At 42.0% G+C, this 21759-nt stretch overlaps 1 protein-coding gene across 5 annotated transcripts in view; it reads right to left on the minus strand.

The window, feature by feature from the left end:
• nktr (natural killer cell triggering receptor) overlaps positions 1-21759 on the minus strand; it is a 191920-nt gene that overhangs the window by 47119 nt on the left and 123042 nt on the right. For all 5 annotated transcript variants that reach the window (XM_067968218.1, XM_067968237.1, XM_067968211.1 and 2 more), the window contains one exon: positions 2849-2878. In XM_067968218.1, the coding sequence (XP_067824319.1) occupies positions 2849-2878 (30 nt within the window). The remainder of the gene's footprint in view (positions 1-2848; positions 2879-21759) is intronic.

Here is a 21759-nt window from a genome sequence, read left to right on the forward strand (position 1 = left end):
ATCTATTATATTTCAACACATTACATGGTTCCACTGCCAAATATCTAATTGAAGACGCCAGAGACTCCGGATCCAGTAAATATATTACTTCAATACCCACGAGCGGACACAGAACCAATAGTTTATTTTCAAATGTGAATCCGTTGCCCCAAAAGGTACAGCACCAGAGGAGAAAACTAAGTGAGACAATTCCTTCGTTTTTAAAAAAATTGTTGAGTAGCCTCGCTGTTTACGTCGATGGGTTCTCATAATTATAGAATACCTGATCATCACATCCAGGCTTTTCCATACTTGCAAAAAGGATCTGCTTTTAAAAAGAGTCAGCCATTGTGATAGTTCAGCTGGTTAAGGCAGTGAGCAAGCTGAGCCATACAAACAAAGAAGACCTCAGTGACAATAGCACCACCATTAACAGGTGTGAGCCAGTGATACGCTTTTTTATTTGGTTGATAAATGTCTTGAAGATGTACAATCCCACTACAAAAAGGCATGATAAGAATAAAACCAGACGGACCACCCGGCATCGGACATGTCAAAGGCAAACCAAGCCCAGCTGACCCTGCAAAATCCTCCTCACTAACATCTGGGACTTGTGCCAAAATTGGGAGAGCTGTCCTCCAGACTAGTCAAGCAACAGCCTGACACACAGAATCCTACCTTTCAACCAACATCCCAGGCTTCTCCATCACTATCCTTGGGTATCTCCTGTCCCACCGGCAGGACAGACCCACCAGAGGTGGCGGCACAGTGGTATACAGTCAGAAGGGAGTGGCACTCGGAGTCCTCAACATTGACTCTGGACCCCATGAGGTCTCATGGCATCAGGTCAAACATGGGCAAGGAAACCTCTTGCTGATTACCATCCATCGCCCTCCCTCAGCTGATGAATCAGTCCTCCTCCATGTTGAACACCATTTGGAGGAAGCACTGAGGGTAACAAGGGCACAGAATGAACTCTGGATGGGGGACTTCAATGTCCATCACCAAGAGTGGCTCAGTAGCACCACTACTGACCGAGCTGGCCGAGTCCCGAAGGACCTAGTTGCCTGACTGGGCCTGCGGCAGGTGGTGAGAGAACAAACACAAGGGAAAAACCTACTTGACCTCGTCCTCACCAATCTACCGGTCCATGACAGTATTGGTAGGAGTGACCACCACAGAGTCCTTGTGGAAACAAAATCCTGTCTTCACAGTGAGGACACCGTTCATCGTGTTGTGTGGCACTACCACTGTGCTAAATGGGGTAGATTCAGAACAGATTTAGCAGCTCAAAACGCCAATCATCTCAGCCCCAGGACATCGCTGCAGGAGTTCCTCAGGGCAGTGTCCGAGGAACCTTCTTCATCAATGACCTTCCATCCATAAGGTCAGAAGTGGGGATGTTCACTGATGATTGTACATTGTTCAGTTCCATTTGCAACCCCTCAGATAATGACGCAGTCCGTGCCTGCATGCAGCAAGATCTGGACAACATCCAGGCTTGGGCTGATATGTGGCAAGTAACATTCACACCAGGCAATGACTATCTCCAACAAGAGTCTAACCACCTCCCCATGACATTCAACGGCATTTCCATCGCCAAATCCCCCACCATCAACATCCTAGGGATCACCATCGACCAGAAACTTAACTGGGCCAGCCACATGAATACTGTGGCTATAAAAACAGGTCAGAGGCTGGGTATTCTGCAGCAAGTAACTCACCTCCTGACTCCCCAAAGCCTTTCCACCATCTACAAGGCACAAGTCAGGGGTGTGATGGAATACTCTCCACTTGCCTGGATGAGTGCAGTTCCAACAACACTCAAGAAGCTCAACACCATCCAGGACAAAGCAGTCCGCTTGACTGGCACCCCATCCACCACCCTAAACATTCACTCCCTCCACCAGTGGTGCACCGTGGCTACAGTGTGTACCATCTACAGGATGCACTGCAGCAACTCGCCAAGGCTTCTTCGATAGCACCTCCCAAACTTGTAACCTCTACCACCTAGAAGGACAAGGGCTACAGGTGCATGGGAACACCACCACCTGCACGCTCCCCTCCGAGTCACACATCATCCCGACTTGGAAATATATTGCCATTCCTTCATCGTTGGTAGGTCAAAATCCTGGAACTCCCTACCTAACAGCACTGTGGGAGAACCTTCACCACAAGGACTGCAGCAGTTCAAGAAGGTGGCTCACCACCACCTTCTCAAGGGCAATTAGGGATGGGCAATAAATACCAGCTTTGCCAGCGATGCCCACATCTTATGAATTTAAAAAAAACCCTGAAAAAATTCCTCCCTATTCAATAGTGGTTAGAATCAGAGAATGATACAGCACAGGAGGCCGCCATTTGGTCCATGGTGTCTGTGCCGGCTCTTTGAAAGAGCTATCGAATTTTCCAATTTGTCCCACTCTGCTGCCCTTCCCCCACAGCCCTGCAAATTTTTGCCCTGCAAGTAATCATCCAATTCTCTTCTGAATGCTATTATTGAATTGGCTTCCACGACCCTTTCAGTGAGTGTGCTGTCTGCAATCTCATTATCTATTGGTGCAATGATTCTGGGATAGCACAGACAACCCCAGTTTCCAATAGGTCATTTTACAGGGTTACCCTCAGCATCAAAAGTAATTTGTAGTCCAGGTGTTTTCACCACCACCTAATACGATACAATTTTATTAACACTTCTCAAGGTAGATTGCAAGAATGTGTAGAATTGCGAATAGTCTCTTCAGTTGAGGAATTTTTTAAAAATATTTTGGAACAATTGCAGTAGGCCAGTTTGGACTCCAGGTTAAAAGTTATATACACCTCGATAAAGCTAAAAATGCTTACACAACAAAAAGAAAACAGGACCTACCCATCCAGATGTGGAGCTGGCTTTGTTGTTCTGTTCAGTTGAAAGAATCCATTGTTTGGAAGGATGATTTGAAAAAGAATAGGAAGGGTGTCACGAATTCGGGCACGGAGGTAGGGATCATTTTTAATGTCAGGGTTTGGAAGGGTATTTAAAAATATGAAAGAAAAAGAAAAAATAATTAGTCCAAACAACTGCAGTTTAAAAGGACATTTAATCACACACAGACTACTTCATGCACTGGGTTGATGATCTCACTGTGTTTAACCCTTCACTGTACTGTTACACTACTGTCCTAGGACCTAGGTTCTTGCAGTGACGTGTTGTGGCCTTATGCTCCTCTTCTAATGGGCTTCCTTTCAGCTATGGAGGCAACTTGATCCAGGAGCTCAAATGCTACTTTATGACCACCATTCAGTGCACCATGAAAATAGAGCAAGACTTCTCCCTTGCACAGCTGCTGGCACTGGGGCTAAAGCTTCGAACACCACCTGGTTCTGAAGCCACAGCAATAACTAAAAAAAAAATGAAATGTAACGCTTCACTCTAGTTCCTCTCTTATTGGTAAAATATTGTATCATGGGAGAGTTTTTTTGGCGATCAATAAAAAATACTTGTGAAACTTTCAGGTTAGCGTGGGCAGTGAGATTACCTCCTTCCACGGCCCCTGAAATTATTTCTGGTCACAGGGTACCTACTCAGCACAGATTTTTATGAAGGACATGCAACTTTAAATGTTTACATGTTATTTGGTTTGGATATTTTTATGGTGATGTGTGTGTTTAAAAAAAATATATATATACACACACACACACTCAAAAGTAAAGCAGTGCTGGTGTTACTATTGGACCTCGACGTATCCAATCCTGGTTGCATCGCACCAAACACAGCCTTTTTTAAAATCACTTTTGTTTGGTAGGAAATGAATGTTCTTTTGGATGGACCGGTCACGTGCTGGTTCAAACACTAATCGGTGCATTATGCAATATTCAGCGGTTTAAATGTAATGGCGATGCAGAAAGATTTTTTTTTTAAAATCTTGGGGCTACGTTATTATTTACAATTAAATTCTCATCATGCCCATTTTCTTAAATCACAAATGATGTAAGATTTGCCCCCCTCCCCCAACAAAAAAAAAATCAGCTGACATACTTTAGTACCAAATCTTACAAAACACACATTTGTTCTTAGAGATTTATTGGAGGGGATAGGTCTCAAGTCTTGCATCTATTTTGATGTATTAGTTACTGGTAAGAATACCAAATTGGGTAGAGGGTAGATATCCTTCTAGCAAATTTAAGGTCAAGTGTGCCGCTCTCCATTTTAAACTCAAGTTGTACTTCTTAAAGGAAGATTGCTGTCCCCTTTATGTTGTGCCTCTGGCTTTCCCGAGGTGAGCTGCATTGCACTACTTCAACAGTGCAGCCACAGAGGAGCTCCACCTGCTGGATTAGCAAGGAATACCACATCACTGCATTTTACTACGTGTCAATTGGCCATGGTTGATTACCAAAAACTACGGGGATTTAAGTAAGAACCTCATAAGTAAAATGCTACATTGGAAATTTGAGAGAGAGATAGACGGGATCCAATTACTCTTTTAGATTAACTGTTTTTGATGATTAATTAAAGTTACCATTATCCTCTACAGTTCTTTGTCCCACCATTATTCATCAATTGAACCCATTTAAGTGCTTTTGGAGATTGCACGACTGAAATTGTACGTTTTCAGAAGACAGGGAGCTCGAAATGGATGCAGGACCAAAGCACTCGCCTTCTCGAAGCACAATGCTAACATTGCAGAGAAGTGTCATTAATTGATCTGAGATCGTAGGAACTTCCAGACACTTACAGTATTGGAAGTAAATCTGGGAATTGAGAAAGCTTCTGCAGCGTGTAGCAGCACAAGGCATGAATGACATTTTAAAAATGTAGAAACCATTACGAGCGACAATAACACAAAAGCTTTTAGTAATGCACATCAACACATTTCACATGAAAGCAGATTTTGCATTTAGTACAGTGGATTAGGGGAGCATTTAGAACTGCACCTCCATTAACACCCACTTTCTCCCCTCTTAAATCACAGCTAAGGCTGCGTGTCTTTCACGATACAGTTACTCTTTCCACTAGATTAAAAATAGTTGGGAATTTTTATGATCTCCAGAGTCAATGTTGTTAAAGAGTGTGGATAGTAGCCTAGATTATTTAAATTGACTCCGTAGTTATGCCAATGATTTCCAAGATCATGATCATCATTTTATAAAAGTAGGTCACAGACACTCTAATCCAAAGCCTACCACGAACATTCCCGATTAATATTCTTGCAATAAGAAGGAACGCTCTTACATTCCAAGTCATTTTCCACAAGAAATCTAATTTTTCCTCAGCATGCATGCAGGAAGGGCAGATATTAAAGTTGCTGTGTCTTTCCAGCTCTCTCGAATTTAGAGAAAGTAATTCAAGAAAATTTTTTAGTACAAATACATATTTAAGGTTAGTGCTGGGCAAAAGTACAAGCCCAGACTAAATTTTGATCTCGATTAATGATAAGCTACTCCAGTGCAGCAACTCCAGTTAAATTTCCAACAGGGCCACTTTTACAAGGAAGTTTAAGGCCCAGAAGCTGCATTCTTGGTACTGAACGTTACAGGTGCAGCACTATCTTTCAATGTGCACGACACTTCTTTGGCGAAGACTCGGCGAGAACCTGTGCGCTCTTCTTGAATTATTGCGGAAGGATTGGTTTCTGTAAACGATACTAGCTTTAATAATGTACTCATCTCTGATGAGGTTAGACAGTTGTCTGCAGTTGCAGATGGCAGGTCAGCACTTCACTCCCAATCAAGAATTTTAACCAAACAGTTGCTAATTTTATTGGATCAGTGCTTCTTGTGCTCAGGGGGAAACCCCCCCCCCCCCCCAGATTAATTGGCTTGAATGTGCTCTTGGATTGAAGTGTCTGTGCCCAGATCACAAAATAATAGCCAAACCTGTGAAACTGTGAATAAAATCCATCACATATACAGCATTTAGAAACCTAGGAACAGGAGGAGGCCATTCAGCTCCTTGAGGCCGTTCTCCTATTCAACTGGATCGTGGCTGATCTGTATCTTAACTCCATTTACCTGCCTTGGTTCCATAACCCTTAATACCCTTGCCTAACAAAAATCTATCAATCACAGTTATGAAATTTGCAACTGACCCCCGGCCTCAACAGTTTTTTGGGGGAAGAGAATTCCAGATTTCCATTACCCTTTGTGTGAAGAAGTGCTTCCTGACATCACTCCTAAATGTTCTTGCTCTCATCTAGCTCTAATTTTAAGGTTATACCCCCTTGTTCTGGACTCCCTCACCAGAGGAAATACTTTCTCTCTTTCTACCCTATCACATATTTTAATCATCTTACACGCCTCAATATGATTCACCCCATTTGGCTTCTTTTTGGAAAAAAAAATCTTAGCATTTTTAAGATGAAATAATTTCACTTAATATTAAACACCGAAGAATGAAAGCCAGCTGAATTCACAGTAAAGTACATCAATTTTGTGATAGGTACAAGTGCTAGACAAGTACCAGTCTTACACTAGCAATACAGGACTCTTAAGTCTTGTACAGGACGTCAAGACCATGGAGAGGATGTAGAGGAGATTTACTGGAATGGTACCAGGGATGAGGGACTTCAGTTATGTGGAGAGAATGGAAAAGCTGGGGTTGTTCTCCTTAGAGCAGAGAAAGTTAAGGGGAGATTTATAGAGGTGTTCAAAAATATGAGGGGATTTGATAGAGTAGCTAGGGATAAACTGCTTCCAATTGCAGGAGGATCAGTAACCAGAGAATACAGAGGATAAGTGGCAAAAAATCCAGGAGGGAAATTAGGAGAATTTTTTTTTTTAACGCAGCGAGTTATTACAATCTGGAATTCATTGCCTGAAAAGGTGGTGGAAGCAGATTCAACAGTAACTTTCAAAAGGGAATTGGATATTTACTTGAAAAGGAAAAAATTTGCATGGCTATGGGGAAAGAGCAGGGACTAACTGGATAGCTCTTTCAAAGAGCCAGCACTGGCACGATGGGCTGAATGGCCTCCTTCTGTGCTGTACGATTCTATGATTCCGAGTACAGGTCCGTGGTAAAACCACCATACGTTTGATAGTGCTTTGAATAGTTAATGGTTGGTTTTACGTTGCACTAGTGACGCTGGCTGCTGACGAATGAGTCTTGCGCAGCTGGCTGCAACTGAAAAACAAACTCATCGGGATCTGCTATGCCCAGAGCCCAGAAGGCTATTTTTAAACCGAGCTTTCCCAGTTGACAGCCTTAGTGAACGCTGGGAAGTTTACTTAGGTTAGTAAATGGTCTCTTCCTCTCCCACAGTTGCACATTAGCCATTTAATGGCAGTGGTACCTGTGATATAAAAACAGTGCTGGTAAATGCTGATATTGAAAACAGAAAATGCTGGAAACACTCAGCAGGTCAGGCAGTATCTGTGGAGAGGAAGGTAGGGTCAATGTTTCAGGCGAAATGTTTCAGACCTGAAGCATTAACTCTACCTTTCTCTCTCCACAGATGCTGCCTAACCTGCTGAGCGTTTCCAGCATTTTCTGTTTTTATTTCAGATTCCCAGCATCTGCAGTATTTTATTTTCTGGATAATGTTGGTATCGGTCTATCAGCAGAATATCTTTTTTTTCCCCTCTCCGTCTCTTTACTCCTCCCGGTTAGGTGGTAAAAGAATCACAAATGGGTTTTGATTTTATGAGACCCATTGCCCTCCCTCCACAATGATTTAGAAAGTGCAAAGACATTTTGTTTTCAAAAGAAATCAACATACTGAGCAAATAAGGACAGCCTTAGAGTAATGGCACATTACCTTTGCAGCGCAGGATGTAACACTGATTCTGTAAATTTTACACAAAAATGGCAAGAGAAAAATTGTAATACATTCCAGACAAAAAAAATCCAATTTTTTTAAAAAACATATTATTAAATCAAGACAGCAAAAGTCAACACAACATTAGAGGATAGTTTTTTAAGCAGTCAAAAAACAAATGCGATGCACAAAAACAGATTGTATTAAAATGTACTTGAAGCTTGTAGGCAGAGGGCTCTAAAATTTTTCTTCAGATTATGTTACTTTATTCAGCTTCTACACAAAGTTTACAAATTAATGGTTTTATTCATTCTTTCTTCTCTTCCTTTCCTACAACCAAGCTAATTTTCTACCTATTACTGTCGCCTCTCACCCCGCCTCCCCCACCATCCCATCTCAACAGAACCACTATGTATCGGCATTCAGTTTGGCAAGCAGACTGTGGCCTTCTTCATGGCTTCCATTAGCAACTTTCTTCCATGGATCAGTTGGCATGAATGCCACAGAACTTCCAACATCGCGTTGAATGGTCACTTGAGTGAGGTTCCAGAGGGCTGCTGGCACCTCTTGTACCACACCCAGAGCCATGCCCCCAACCAGCACGAGTCATTGTGTTCTGGAGGGGGCACCCGGGAGGTTGGGGGAAGAATTTTCTGTCCACTCCCAGGACGTAGTGCAACAAAGACTTCTGCATCTTTCTCCTCATGTCTGAAAAAAGGTTAATGGTATGACATGAGCCTTTAAGATTGCTGAGAGGGGTGGCCAGATGAAGGGCAACATTGATGGCTGAACAGCAAGGCCAAAGGTCAGGTCTCTCAATCTGCCCGCCTTTAATTTGACAAGATATTATACACGGGCTATTATTTCAATCACACTTTGAGAGCTTTACATTCTAATTTTGTAATTCAAAAGAAAACCTCCCAATATACTTGTGGCTTACAGCTGAGATTTTGCCATAGGCAATGAACAGAAAGACTATAAAATATGAGCGGTACTTACTGTAATCGTTTGCATACATTTATCATGATGAGCGTAGTCCAAGAATGAACCTCAAAAGGTCCATTAACTTGCATTCATTCCCATGGGAGCTTCACCAGCCAATCGACGTTCGTCATGTTCTTCTCAGGTTTACAGTGTGAAAACACAAAGGCAGACGTGCAAAGAGAGCCTAACAACACCATCAGCAGTACAAGAATTCAGCGTTGGGCGTGCTTGATTTCAAATATGAATGAAAAGATATCAGAGGCTCAGCAGCAGTTGAGGTGAAAGTGATGAAGTGTATTAAAAAAGGCACTGGAATAGCAACATGCAAGGTCAATGTAAGGAAGTCAAGTGTCGGGGACTGAGGCGAGAGACAGCGCAAAATCCTTACGTGACCTTCCAAAGGGAAAGTGGCTTGAATTAGAAAGGCGGCTGCTGATTACAAAGGTGGAAGAGCAGGTGGCTTTTTTTTTGCCAAGCCGCACAGTATGGCACGGGGTTGGGACGTCAAGTTCCTGAGCGACCTGCTCCGAGTGCTTGAATTTAAGAAGTAGTACGAGGGTGAGAGTGTGACCTGTAAAATAGTTGGCCAATCATTGTCACCTTTTCGGAAAAGGTGGCCAGGTTGGAGGACTACGCAGGAAGGAATATGGGAAAAGTCACAATTCAGGACATCCGAAGTCTGCACAAAACTCCAACCAGCTTTGATGCAGTAAAAAACAGAACCGTGGATAAGGAAGAGGGACAGTTTGTGTTAATAGTAACTGGCCAAGAATGGGACAGTTTCACTGTAGTGGTGGCATATATTTTTTTAATCTAACAGCAATATGTTGAGATAGATTATTTTTAATTTGTTGGACTACTGTCCATGGAGGAAATGTGCTCAGGCTTTTAAGGATTACCCAACAGGGTTTCTCTGCCTGCAGTTGGTGGTGAGAAAATAAAGAAAACACTTTTTTCAAGCAACAGTCGGTATGCCTGAGTGGATTACGTTGCCTAAGTCAATCTTTTCTCATTATCCTGATGCCGCATTTAGGAAATTAAAGGCGAAATACTGCGGATGCCGGAAATCAGAAATAAAAACAGAAAATGCTGGAGAAGCTCAGCAAGTCAGGCAACATCTGTGGAGAAAGGAACAGAGTTAACTTTTCAGGTTGAAGACCTGACGAAGTTCTGACGACAGATCTTCAACCTGAAAAATTAATTTTGTTTCTTTCTCCACAGACGTTGCTTGACTGGCTGAGCTTTTCCAGCATTTTCTGTTTTTATGCCACACTTAGGAATGTCAATGAGAGAGGAAGATGAGGGCCCTTCCAATGGATCAGTGTGGCACTGAATTATACAGACCAAGATCATCCCAGGTTTGATTCATGATCTGTGTTGATTTAAACTGATCTCAGCAAGACCGCAGCATGTTAGCACCTCCAGGAAAGGAAAGAAGAGAACTGGAATTAAAAAGAACAAATTGCTGATCTGGTAGGGTCTTCATTCTTTGAACTGTGGCATCCTCAGTGATTTGCAGTAGGTTGAGCCAACACTGTGTTGTGTGTGTATATGTGGGGAGAAGAAGGAATGTCAAGGGATAATTTAATTTCAACATGTTTAGATGTTAGTGGTGGCCTCAACTCGACTCTCTTCATGTGACAGATCACAAGCTCAGCACAATCTCAAAAGGTCCAGTTCTGTTTGACCCTTATACCAAAAGAAAAAGGCGACACCAAACGATATTCTTTCTCAAGCAATGGAGAGACTAATCTGTGCACCACAACTCAATTCAAAGAATGAAGGCAGCCCTGTTAGGTAACTCTTTCTCCTTCATTCTCATTATCCTCCACACATGGCAGGACCAACTAGTACAAATAGCAAAAAGATGCTGAAATCACTGTCAGACAGTCCTACCAAGATGTTAAATCATCATGCAATAAGGATCTAAGCAGTAGTGCCTTATGTGTAAATTAGTCCTCAGTGTCTTTGCAGACATACTTAATCAAGACCTGATTAAGGTTTGCCCATGAAGTAGAAGTATCCTTCATGAACTGCCCCATCACCTTTAAAGGTTTACTATCTCTCAAACAGTAGCAATGTAGCATGCAATTCATCATCCACTTAGTTGAACTCTGGGCTGAGATGATTTGACCCATAATTTGAAGACTATAAGCCACAAGTAGTTGAAAAGGCTGTTGAAAGGATTAGCATGATCTACATAAAAGGCCAACATTCAGCAAGCACTACGTAATGGAAATATGGATCCAATTCAGATGATACTAAGTTGAGAGGCACAGTAAGTATTGCAGATGGGAGCAGGAAGTTACAAAGGGATACAGACAGATTAAGTGAGTGGACAAAACTGTGGCAAACAGACTTCAAAGTGGGGAAGTGTGAGGTCATCCACTATGGATCCAAGACAAAGTATTTTCTAAATGGTGAGAAACTAGGAACTATGGGGGAGCAGAGAGATTTGGGTGTCCTTGCACACAAATCACTAAAAGCTAGTGCACAGGTACAAAAAGCAATCAAAAAGGCAAATGGAATGTTGGCTTTTATCTCAAGGGGTTAGAATACAAAGGAGAGCAAGTTATGCTTCGGTTGCATAGAGCCTTGGTCAGACCCCACCTAGAGTACTGCGTTTCGTTCTGGGCACCGCAGCTCAGGAGGGATATATTGACCTGGGAATTAAAGGGTTAAATTATGCTGACAGGTTGCATAAATTTGGCTTGTATTCCCTTGTGTATAGAAGAATGAGGGATGAACTGATCGAGGTGCTTAAAATGATAAAAAAGATTGGATAAGGTAGATAGAGAAACTATTTTCTCTGGTGGGGGAAACCAGAACAAAGAGGGCACAATAAAACAAAAGCCAGGCCATTCAGGATTGAAATCAGGAAGCACTTCTTCACACAAAGGATAATAGAAATCTGGAACTCTATCCCCCAAAAGACTGAATTCTGGATCAATTTTCAAGACTGAGATCGATAGATTTTTGTTAGGCACTGGTATCAAGGGATATGGAACAAAGGCAGATAAATGGAGTTCAGATACAGATCAGTCATGAATGGTGGAACAGACATTGAGGGTCTAATTGGCCGCCTTCTGTTCCTATGATAAAGATGTAAATAAAAGAATGTAGCGAGTTCTGCTACAGGTGACAGTGTGAGAATCTAGAATGGGGTCTGAGCCCCGCCTGATCACTGTGCCAAATAAAACAGTGTTGCTCAACAACTAATGCCCGACACGTGCAGACTTGACAGGTGAAAACCAGAGCCGTGAGGAATGCGGATTTTCAGAATAAAAATTTGACCTTGCGAGAATTTCAATTTATGAATTAACTTATATTCCATGGACAAATCAATGGGGTACAATTGGGACAGATCGGCATCTGCACCCCTTCACAAAGAATTCTAGGTGTTGAAGATACTCAAGAACTGAAGAGTTATTAAATGCTAATGGGCAGACTTCTTCCATTTAATATTATAAGCTGTTTCTAGCAATAAAGAGGCAAATAAAATGTCTATTACCAAGGAAGGAGGGTCTTGATCTAGAAAACCTTCTTCACAACAGAGAAGACATCAAGCAGAAGCTTCCTGAGTTCAAATGAAAGATCTGGACAGACAGTTATCAAAGGACATCCCTCTTATGCAACAAGGACTGGGGAGGCACTATATACAATAAATTGCAAATTAGTTACTTGAAGTGAAATTGGCTTTGTAACAGAAAGTTACCGTATGTAAAATCAGAAAACTCAAAGGGACTGATGGACTTTCACGGGCCTGCTCTATGTTTCCTGTGTTCACACAATTAAGTGCGCTCTGGGTCTCTTTTGCTAATACTATTCTGAGAGGATATGGAGGACATTTATTGTGTATTGTAGTATTTGATGATGAGGCAAAGATCTGTGGCCAAGTATATAGGAGATCTTAACATTCAATGGGACCAGGGTCAATTAAATAGATGGGACTAAGTCACAGCAGGTGGATTTTAGTGTAAATGTAAGGTTATGCACATTTGTAGGAATTGTGTACAGAATTTGAGATTTCCACAAAGATACGGAAGTGAACGGATTTTTTGGGGGAGGTGGGGGTGTTGACCTTTCATTGAAATTATCCCGTCAATGTGAAGAGCTCATCAACAAGGTGACTAATAAACTGGAATGCACCTCAAGGAATGGTAAGTGAAAAAGGCTAATCTAATCTAATGATCTTTAGTGCGGTCACATTTAGACTACTTGTGCAGTTTTTGGCACCCAAAGTTTAAAAGATGATTGTGCATTGGACAAGGTTCAGAAAAAAAGAATGATTATAAGACTTAGGCCTCCAAGTTGGAAAGAGTAACAAGTGACCTTGTCTTATTTTTTCTCCAGTGAAAACAAGAGGAGAGATTATCCGGGTTTTTAAAAAGCCAAGAAGAATGTAGACGAAGGGCTTAACTTGGCAGTAAAGCCAGAGCACGCAACTTCAAAATTAAGAAGCCCAGGTAAGACTTGAAAGTAGATTAACTGTTTCCTCCTTAAACCAAAAAGAACAATGGATGTATGGAAGAGACTCCCAGCTAATGTTAATTCTATGTTGATTAATACCATTAAAACAATAAGATTGGATGAATATGTGGTCAGGAATGGGATTGAGAGTTACAAGGATAAGTACAGATATAAACAACTGAATGTTGGTGAAACCTAATGGTTCGTGACTTGTTGGGAGTCATGGAATGTAATGACAAAGATGGCAACTCGTCAAAGATTATTGATGCGGGGTGTAAAGTTAGATAAGATATTCTGGGGGTTTCCTTGATTTACCTTTTGAAGACAAGGAGAAACTTCTCAAAAAACTTTTCTTGGCGATTGAGTAGGTGGAGTCCATAATATGGATTACGTGTGCTCAGTGGGATGCAGAATAGTCTTCCCTTGTTCTATCCCTTCTTCCCAGAACACAGTTCCTTCTGCCCAAAACTCGTGAAGGACAGTGTGCAGGAACACATATTTACAGTAAGACAGTCCATCTGGCCTCTAACCTGATTTCTGCTTGAACAAAAGCAGTTGATGATTCTCCAATAATGCAAAGGAATCATTTGATAGATAGCTGTATGTCCTGAAAAGGTACTCAATTCCATTGGGTGAACCACATTCTCATTTGGTGTCTGGCTATAGTCCACTTTGGTGTTATCACAGCATGTTTCTTGGACCAGCGAGCAACAAATGCCACATTCAGATGGAGAGATGGCGATCTGGTTTCACCCCATTTACTGACATATCACACTACGATCACGTGGTCTAGTTTTGGCCCCAGGCTAGAACCTTGAAGTTAGAGAGGGTCAACAGTACCACTCAAAGTTAGGATCCAGTTGGTAGTCCAGCAGTTTTGGGTTCAAGATTTCTGAATGTGAGCTCTGCAGTCTTGTATGGAGGCATCCATTATCAACACTGAAGACATGGCTGAGCCTGCTTCGCCACTGATTTCTGTTGGCAAGGGCACCGGCTTGAAATCTCAGATGAATGGACCAGAGACATTCCATGAATTATGTGTAAGGGAGGGAGAAGTCCAACTTGAAATGTGTTGCCTGATAAGTGCTTCTCTGACCCAAGCTTCTGATATGATCTTCTCCCATTTTGCTGCTAAGAAGGTATCCCCAACCCAAAATGTGTGTTTTGGCAGTGAGGACTCAATGTTGGGTGGCTGGAGTGAGGCTGGAAACCACAAGAGGAGGCTTTTGATGAACTGACATTAGTCCAAGCTTAGAAAAAGACCAATGTTGGTTTCAGGATCTGGGGAAGTCACAAAAGGGCTGCCTTGAACTGTAGGTGGGAGGTTAATGCTATATCAGGCTTGCCCCAAACGGTCTTAGGTGAAATCTCTGCTGCATGCATTTAAAGTCCTGAATTATAGGGTCTTCCTGGACAAATGAATAAAATGGGCTAAAGGGCTTTCTTGATCAGTAAGTACCTTGTGATTAGATTCCCCACGTCTCTCAAATAGCAGTTTTCCATCAAAAGATGTGTGTAATTGCTTGTCTTATAGCCTGAGGGAAGTAGTGATACAAATTAAACCCATCAATGGAGCAAATTTCTGAGCAATAAAGTTAGTAGTCTAGCTTAGTGCATTCACCAAAGCCTGTTGTTGTAGGTAGTCTGTCCCTAGGTCTTCCTCCAAAAGCAGGAGTGCTTCCCAAAGGTAGCATCATTAAGATCAAAATTTGAGCATGAGGGGAGTCACGGGTATGAATCTACATCCTAATATTCCACAGGACCCCCTAAAAGAAGCTTGGAACAACTTGCCAGTGGGATCACAGCGGCAGAATCATTCAAGGCATTTGAAGTTAGGCTAGGACAGGAGAGCTAGGGTGCTAGAAGGATGAGTTTTGACAGACCAAATGGACTTTTCTAATTGATTTTTCTTATGTTCTAAAAGTTCCCCTTGAAGGGCTACCTGATATTTCCAACAATTTGGACACCCAATCCAGTGAATAGGATTTGGATTCTGAGCAAAAGTGGAATCGCAACTCAAACAGCTGCTGTCTACCTCCATTTGGTCTATCTTGGCCAGAACCAAGGTGTCAATTCTACCTACCCAAAACCTCTCTTGGTTGTGTTCCTCTGAAGAGGAGATAAAATCTACAAAGGTTGGCACTATCAAGCTATGCAACATCTAGCAAAGTCAAGGCAGAAGCATACAGGTGGCCACATTCAGGTTTTGTATCATCCTGGAGTTGAAGACATCAAGTGAGGATTAGAGGTGGACCTTTGCAAAGGACTGTCAAATAAATGGCTTTTTTCTCTTCTTCCTGGCAAGTCTCTGACCCCAACCTTGGAGACCTATGTTGAACATCCAGGACACGTTTGGATAAATATTGCAGTCAGTCCACTTTAAGAGATTTAACACTTTTTGACAGATCACGAGTCACGAAGAAGAATCTCAACTACTCAGAAGCTCTTCGTCAGATAGCGATACTTCCAAAATGGTGCTTTTGTCAATCAGCACTGGCGGAGACAGGAACACGATGGCAACAAAGACAAACAGTACAGAGACAGAGCTCACTGCAGTAGGCATCTCAGGAAGTGGGAAGATGATTCTCAGCTGCGCTTTGGGAATTACATCGACCTCGTGGAAGCACTTAGCACTGGTCACTTCTTTCTCTTTATTGATTGACACTGACCAGTGTTGATCAAAATCCTGCAAAGTGCGAATGTACCCCAAACTTTCTCTATTTCTACTAGTGAGCCCTTCTATTGTCAAACAGGCCTTGGGTGGTCCTATATCAGCAGAAACAGAGGACTAGTTGTGCTAACTCTTGAGATGCAGGTGGTCCTAGATAACGACTTGTAGACATTTTAATCAGGCCCACTAGCCGCAAGTTGAGAACCAAATTTATCACAAAGTCATATCTTGATTCAGCAGCAACAAGTCATGCCCATCAGAGAATGCAAAAGTTTGACTGCAGTTGGAATAGTGTTTAAATAAAATTGAGCAAACAGTGATTGACCCCACCCATCACTCCCACTTGATGTTCTACTCTATGGAAACAATGACTCATGCTGAGATATGTTTCCAAGGGCATTAGCAGTCATTTGAGTGGTCCTTTTTCACATGTACACCTGGGAGCTCTTTGACCATAGGATGCATGGCAGCAAAGGCCAAAGGTCTCAACCGATGTCCATATAAATTCAGCTACCAACGGGAATCACTGTATAGCCATTAGGATTAAGAACCATGGCTGTTTTTCTCCCGCTCTAGACTATTTATTTGCCTCTAATGTTGCCTGAGCGAGATCAGCTAGATGAACGACCAAATCAGGATCCTCCTAGTCTGCATGGTTCAGTACCACAACCCCTGATGCATTTGCCCACTGAATTAGCAGGGAAATCCAAGCAGGATTATTTTTTTCAAACCTAAGAGGAAAATAACAAACTCCTTAGAAATGACATGCAGAGGAATGCCTTCTAACCTTGGCTATGATTGAATTGGGGAAGGCAGCCATTATGGTCGACAGGAGTGGGAAGGGCAACTTGGACAATGTCCCAACTTCTGCGAAATCACGGATATCAAAATGCCAAAGTGCGACTGTCCCTGGTGATTTTTCTGTGATAGGATGTGTGGAGGATGCTGAAATGAAGAACTGGCATATACTATTATATCTTTTACAGGTTCTTTCCAATGTTTGATAATTCTGGAGCAGAAAATCCATGAACACGTGAATCCAATCGGACATCTAACAACATCAAAAAGAAAACTAACAGTAACCACATCAAAGTAGTTACTTTATGTTGGCATAAAAACTAGCCATCAGATTGGAATTGATGTTCTAATGAAAATCAACAAAATGTTAGGACTTCATTATTTATGCTAAATAATCCTGAATTTCAATTTTTAAAAAATTACTTTTTATAGTGCATATAGTTTAAAAAAAACTAATATATTTATAGAAAAAATTATTTGGTTCCTATCATGAAATTGTACCTTCAGCAGTTTTCTACTCTTGCTTCTGATAAAGTGCACTGACATTCAGTATCTGCATCTCCTCATGGGACAATGTCATTTGAATTCCAGGGCTCTGGACAACTTTCTTCCCTTCAGAAGAGATACTGTTCCCCAGACAACGCACTCAGAATTATCACCATTTCAAACCTGTTAGTTACATTCTCAGTTTCTTAAAAAAAAAATCCACATTTAAAAAAAACACATAATAAAAAAGGAACAGGCTTTTCATCGTGCACCAAAAAATCTCAGCAGAGGGAGGTCTGTCAATAAGTTTGATGTACAAGTTTACTGCACTTTTTGTCTGCACGTTACTTATGTCTTGGCAGTTGGTGTATGAAAAACAAGGTTTCAACCAAGCCATCTTTAACACAGTGACAAGTGGGAAATAAAGAACTCTTATGCTGCCTAGCGATGGCATTATTTGTAGAATATAAAAGATGTACAAGCCACAAGATTCCCTTCACCTACCTTGTATTCTCTACATTAAGGGATTTCCGATCGTTTGCTATAATTGTGAAAAAACTCAAACCTTAATTGCAAAGATTCACAGGGAGATGCAGTTCTGTGTAATTCTGACGTTTCTATAGAACTACATCTTCCATGTTTAGGGCGGGGGATAGTTGTGGGGAAAGTGGTACTGATATTTACCCCCTATGGTCCACTGCATTACAATTAGCAATAGTATTTAAGTCACATTTTACAGCAATTTACAACTGTTCGGGTATAAATGATTTTCCTCTTTTTAAAAAAAAAGGGTATCACTGACAAACATGCATTAATCTCCTTCAAATAAAAGAAATCCCCCGATTTATAACAGTGATACCAAATAAACTTTAAATCCCATTTAATTAAAATTAATCAGATTTTGAAAATCACGATAAAAGCTTGCAGTTTGAACTTGGCCAGCTTAGTGTGTCTGAGTTTACAATGGTGAGAAACTCTCAAGGACCTCTGTTCTGCATTGTGAATAACAATGCACAATCCTTGTTATTTCACCGCAGGGACTGGCACCTGTTTTTTTAAAATAAGGATTAGAGAAAAATACAACACACTAAACTGTATTGAGAGCAGCCTGGGTTCAAATGGAAACATCCTTAATTTGTTAAAAATCCTTGCATGAACTAGACTTTCAACCTACTTGGGCAAGATAAAATTATGCTCGTCATGGTAGGTTGTGAAAATAATGCGATTTGTCACGGATGTCATGCTGTGACAAATCACCAGCACCATCCATGGTGCATCTGTAATGAACTGCAGATGACCTTCAAAACCACTATCATCCTTCCATAAAAAGCCCACTCTCAATCCCTCTGCTCTTCCAACTATCAGTCCATTTTCAACCTCCCGTTCCTCTCTTAAGATTCTCCAATAACATTGCCACTCAACTATGCTTACAACTCCCTGTGTGTTATCCCTCTTCATACTCTTTAACCTCTCTGTGGCCTTTGACATGCTCAATCATACTGTCCTTTTCTACCACTTCTCTGTTGTACCGCCCTCACATGGTCCTTGTCAACACAAATCGTGGAATGGCTTCTCCTCTTCGTGTCCAAGCTACCTATTTAAATGTTGCTTTTTGCCAACAAGCTTCCATTTATGCTGATACCCAGCTTTACCTCCCACCACCCTCGATTCCAAGACTGCTGCTGTGCTGTCTGATATCAAGTTGTGGATGTAGTTTAACACCGACCAAGAGTGAAACCAAGCCATTCAGCTCCCATCAGAAACAATGAACCCTAGCGCCCCCCCAATTCCATTCTCTTTCCTGGCTGCTCGCTCAGGTTGAATTTGATTGTGCACAATCTTATTCCACTCTAAAGTGAGCTTCAAACCCCACATTCAGTCCATCAAGACAGGTTACTCCAGCCTCTAAAATAATGCCCTTCTTATTTCTGCCTCACCCCCCACGTTGCTGACATCCATTGGCATCTTCATCACCTCCATGCTCAAATTCTCTAGTGCTCTCATTAGGTCTCCCAAGCTACAACCTACATAAAATCCAACTTGTCTAGAAGTCTGCTACCCACATATACTAAGTCACCACAATCTCCACTGGTTCCCAGTCTCAGCACATTTATTTAAAAATCTTTGTGCTTGATGACAAGTGGCCACGCTCCATCCTACTTCTGCAATTACATCCAGCTCTAGGTCACCGTATGAATCCACCACTCTTCCCCACTGTGTCCCTAGTGTAAGAGCCTTCAGTCACCTCGCCCCAGACTCTAGTACTCTCTTCCTTAACTCCTCTGCCTTGCCACATTTCTCCACACCATCAAAATCCTCCTTACTTCTTGACCAACTTCCTTAACTCTTTTCATTCACACTTGGGTCCAACTCCTACTTTATGAAATACTTTGGAATGTTTCACAATTTTAAAAGATGGTCTACAAGTGAAAGATGCTGCTGTTTACGACAACTTGCATTGAAATAGTGCCTTTAACATAGAAAAATGTCCCAAGGCGCTGCACCGAAGTATATCGGATAAAAATTGATACTGAGCCAAAGAAGGAGATATTATGAGGGGTGACTAAAAACTTGGTCAAAGAGGTTGGTTCTAAGGAGAATCTTAAAGGTGGTGAGGTTTAGGGAGAAAATTCCAGAGCGCTGGGCTTAGACAGCTGAAGGTATGGCCACCAATAGTGGGGCGAAGGGAGTGGGGGATGCACAAGAGGCCAGAGTTGGAGGAATGCTAATTTTTCAGAAGGTTGTAGGGCTGGAGGAGGTTACAGAGATAGAGGGACGGGGCCATGAAATAATTTGAACACGCGGATGAGAATTTTAAAATTGGAGGCATTGGGAGAATCAAAAGCCAGTGTAGGTCAGCGAGCACAGGGATGATGGATAAGCGGGAATTTGTGCGTAGGATATGGTCAGAAGAGTTTTGCATGAGCTAAAGTTTATGGAGGGTACAGCATGGAAGGCAGGCCAGGAGAGCAGTGGAATTGTCATGTCTGGAGGTGACAAGAGCATAGATGAGGTTTCGGCAGCAGATGAGCTGAGGTAGGGGCGGAGACTGGTGATGTTACGGAGGTGGAAGAATGGGGATCTTTGTGATGGAGAGGAAATGGAGTCCAAAGCTCAGCTGGGGTCAAACAAGACATCACGGTTGTAAACAGTCGCTTCAACCTGAGACAGTGGCTGGAGAGGGGGATGGAATCGGTGACAAGGGTATAGAGTTTGTGGCGAGAATCGAAGACAATGGCTTCGGTTTTCCCAATGTTTAACATGCTGCAGTTTAGGATGCTGCTCATTACTGTGTTCTGGAACCCAATTTTTATCCTGTTTCCTGCCGTGTTCGCACTGCTGTGTGGGGAGAAATAAAATGAAGTAACTTTGTGGTCCACAGCAGCTGATCGGGGAGCAGAATTGGCAGATCAGGAGCCTGGCCCCTCACAATGCAGTACTTGGACAGCTCACAAGCCCAACAGTTTGAAAACCGCAGCTCTAAACCATTATAAACTAACATCACCTTGTTCAATGCACATCATAATATATCTTGTATTCCACAGTGCTGTGCTGGTTTTAACTGCTACACTGGAACTGACACATGACAGTCCACTACCTCAGGGAGCGCTGGTGGAGATTAACGAGATGAAACGGATGCAAATGCCTTATCATTACTGCACAAACAAGTCACAAAAATCATAGCATAATAAGCTCACTACCACTATGGCCAGTTTGTCAGTCTATGCAGAATTTGGTGCATTTGTCTCAGAATATCCTCATTTTTAATAAGTTAATCACTTTTACTGCATGCTAGCCTAAAAGCAAATTAAAATTGATGGTGAAAGATGCACCTGCACCCATTCACAACACATAACGAACCAGCAGCACCAACACAGGCACGATGGGCTGAATGACCTACTCACGTCCTGAAATTTCGGCGATCTATGTATTCTTGAAACTTGAAAAATAAAGCTGTGGGGAGGATATAACTTACAATAATAGTAAGAATTCCCATGGCCATGAAGGAGAAAAAATAATAATCATTGTAACAGTGAGTGATCTTCCAGCTAGCCTGCCAGCACCATAGTTATGACTATGTAACCATTAACAAGCTTCATGACAATTTAGAATTTATACTCATCCTCAAGATAAGCCAAATAATGGAACTTTTCCATTTGCAGCTGCGATATCACATGGATACAGGGAAATTTAATGGGGACTGTCACAGAATACATGCCATTTTTTGACCTGTTCGGTGCAATAGAAAATGTTAATATCTGTCTGGCTGCAAAACTGCCACTGTAATCTTAAAACCACATGACCTCAAACATCTGGATTCTGCCAGGTAAAGCTCTTTGGGCTTTCATAGAGATAGGTCAGTAGCCGGGTATGTTACACACACAAGTCAGGAAGACCCTAGGTTCCATCATTGGTCTGAACAAAGTTAGCTGATTTCAGGACGATGGTGGGACAGTTATAACTGGCTTGAGTATCCTTGGAAAGGGTGGCGATGGAGGTTGTGCTGGTTGGTTGGGGAGAGGGTGAAGAGAACTGCACCTACACAATATAGGACCTAGATTCCTGATGCATCTTAAGTTGCACTGGTTTCAAACATTACAGGCTACTACCTTTGGGAGCGTTGGAGGAAAT

This window comes from Heptranchias perlo, chromosome 2, assembly GCF_035084215.1.
Source record: "Heptranchias perlo isolate sHepPer1 chromosome 2, sHepPer1.hap1, whole genome shotgun sequence".
NCBI lineage: Eukaryota > Metazoa > Chordata > Chondrichthyes > Hexanchiformes > Hexanchidae > Heptranchias > Heptranchias perlo.